Here is a 1,727-nt window from a genome sequence, read left to right as displayed (position 1 = left end):
CACACACACACACACACACACACATACACACCCAGGCACACACACACACACACACACACACACACACACACACATACACACACTCACAAGGGATAAATCAGAGTTGAGGTTGTTGTTGGGGGACTGCGCCCTGCAGTTGAAGGACAGCGCCCAGAAAGAAATGCTTTCTCTTACCTTAGTCTTTTGCTGGTTTCCAGACACGGCAAAGAACATCCCAATTGCCATGGAGACAACGAGCATGATGCCCAGCATCACATAGTCAGTGGTTCCAAAACGAACAACTTCAACGTTTGCTTCCGACATTGTGCAAGCTTCTGAAGAGGACTGCCACCTGGTGTGAATAATGCAGTTCCTACAATGAATATGTGCTTAATTTCTACACTCCCACCAGTCAAAGTTAGATATTTTAGGAGCGGACTGCTTCGATTCTGCTAGTCAAGATTGAGCCCAGACTGTAACATCTTAGCAGAAAAAAGGAATCATGGGAATAGAACTTGGGTTCCATTCTTAATAGATGTCATGATCCTGCAATTAACTCAGCAAGAGGGTTTAGCGAGAAATTGTAGCTAAACCACATGTATGACTGATACTTTAATTTCGTTTAAGATGAGCCTCTCCTTTGGAGGAAATTAGAAAAAAGTACGTCTCGATTGACAAGTGGCAAACAATAGGGCAGATGCCCTTATCATGACTGATCTTAGAGAGGCCGAGGCGTTCTATTTCAGTTTTCATTATATTATTATGACACGCTAAAAGTCTTCTAACTCTAGAGGGTAATTGTTTTTGCATTTACTGCGCATAAAGGTGGTTAACTTTAAGATGCACAGTGGAGTGAAAAAAAGCAATTGAAGGTAACAGGAGTAGGGTAAAACATTACGGAAAAGGTAGGGCGAGTAACACGAAGTAACAAACAGCTTGATTATCCCAAGTTTGCTTGTCAGAACTTGATCCAGATCCCTTTCTATTTTCAGAACAGACCTTACAATTACAGTCTTACCGTGGAAATCGACAAAATTGAGCATACTATTCCATCAGGCATTAAGAGTGAGACCTAGCAGCATGGTAGAGAGGCTGTGCACGAGTGTGTGGGAAGGCAAGACAAGACAGGTTAAGCAAAGTTGACTTATAACTGATAATATTGTTGTTGTTGTTGTTTTTGTTGTTGTTGTTGTGTGTGTGGTAGCCTATCCGTTCGAAATATCTGGCGCCCCGAAGAGTGTGCTCTTCGCCAGGGCCACTGCCTCTCTTGTGTAGCGGTCGAGGCAGTCCAAACTCCCTGAATCCTCCCCAAAGAGCTGCCACCGCCTGACCTCCGTGGCGGGACATCTCGGCAGCGAGTGCTCGAAATCTGCACAATGGAGAGATTGGGTCTGATGTTTTGTCTATTCTATTTTTGTTGGCCCGCGGCCCAGAGAAGTGACCGGTCTTGATCTTTGCCAGTAGTGCCTGGTCTCTGCGGGACTTAATTTGAGCCTCTCGTTTTAAGGAAATTGCCCAGTATATTTCCTTCGTTCGCTAGTGGAAAGAGCGGAGGGTCTTCTGTGATGAGTTTTATCTGGGCCCATGCACTTTCATATGTAATTTGGCAGCCTGGACCTGGCAGCACTGTCGCCAGTTTGGCATTACTGTCAGCAAGATCGTTGCCGAGGATATCACAGCGACCCGAGATCCACTGAATCGTTGGTTGGGGTGTTGCATTATTTATGCGTAGTCTCATTTGGTCAAGG

At 45.2% G+C, this 1,727-nt stretch overlaps 1 protein-coding gene across 1 annotated transcript in view; it reads right to left on the bottom strand.

The window, feature by feature from the left end:
• LOC101861521 (sodium-coupled monocarboxylate transporter 1-like) overlaps positions 1-303 on the bottom strand; it is a gene marked incomplete at its 3' end in the record, with an annotated part of 5,416 nt that extends 5,113 nt beyond the window's left edge. The window contains exon 1 of the mRNA XM_035970801.1: positions 175-303. Coding sequence (XP_035826694.1) covers positions 175-303 — 129 coding nt within the window. The remainder of the gene's footprint in view (positions 1-174) is intronic.
• Between the last annotated feature and the right edge of the window lie 1,424 nt (positions 304-1,727).

The sequence above is a fragment of the Aplysia californica genome, unplaced genomic scaffold (genome assembly GCF_000002075.1).
Source record: "Aplysia californica isolate F4 #8 unplaced genomic scaffold, AplCal3.0 scaffold00322, whole genome shotgun sequence".
NCBI lineage: Eukaryota > Metazoa > Mollusca > Gastropoda > Aplysiida > Aplysiidae > Aplysia > Aplysia californica.
The sequence above is the reverse complement of the archived record's forward strand: the minus strand, read 5'-3'. Positions and strand labels throughout refer to the sequence as shown.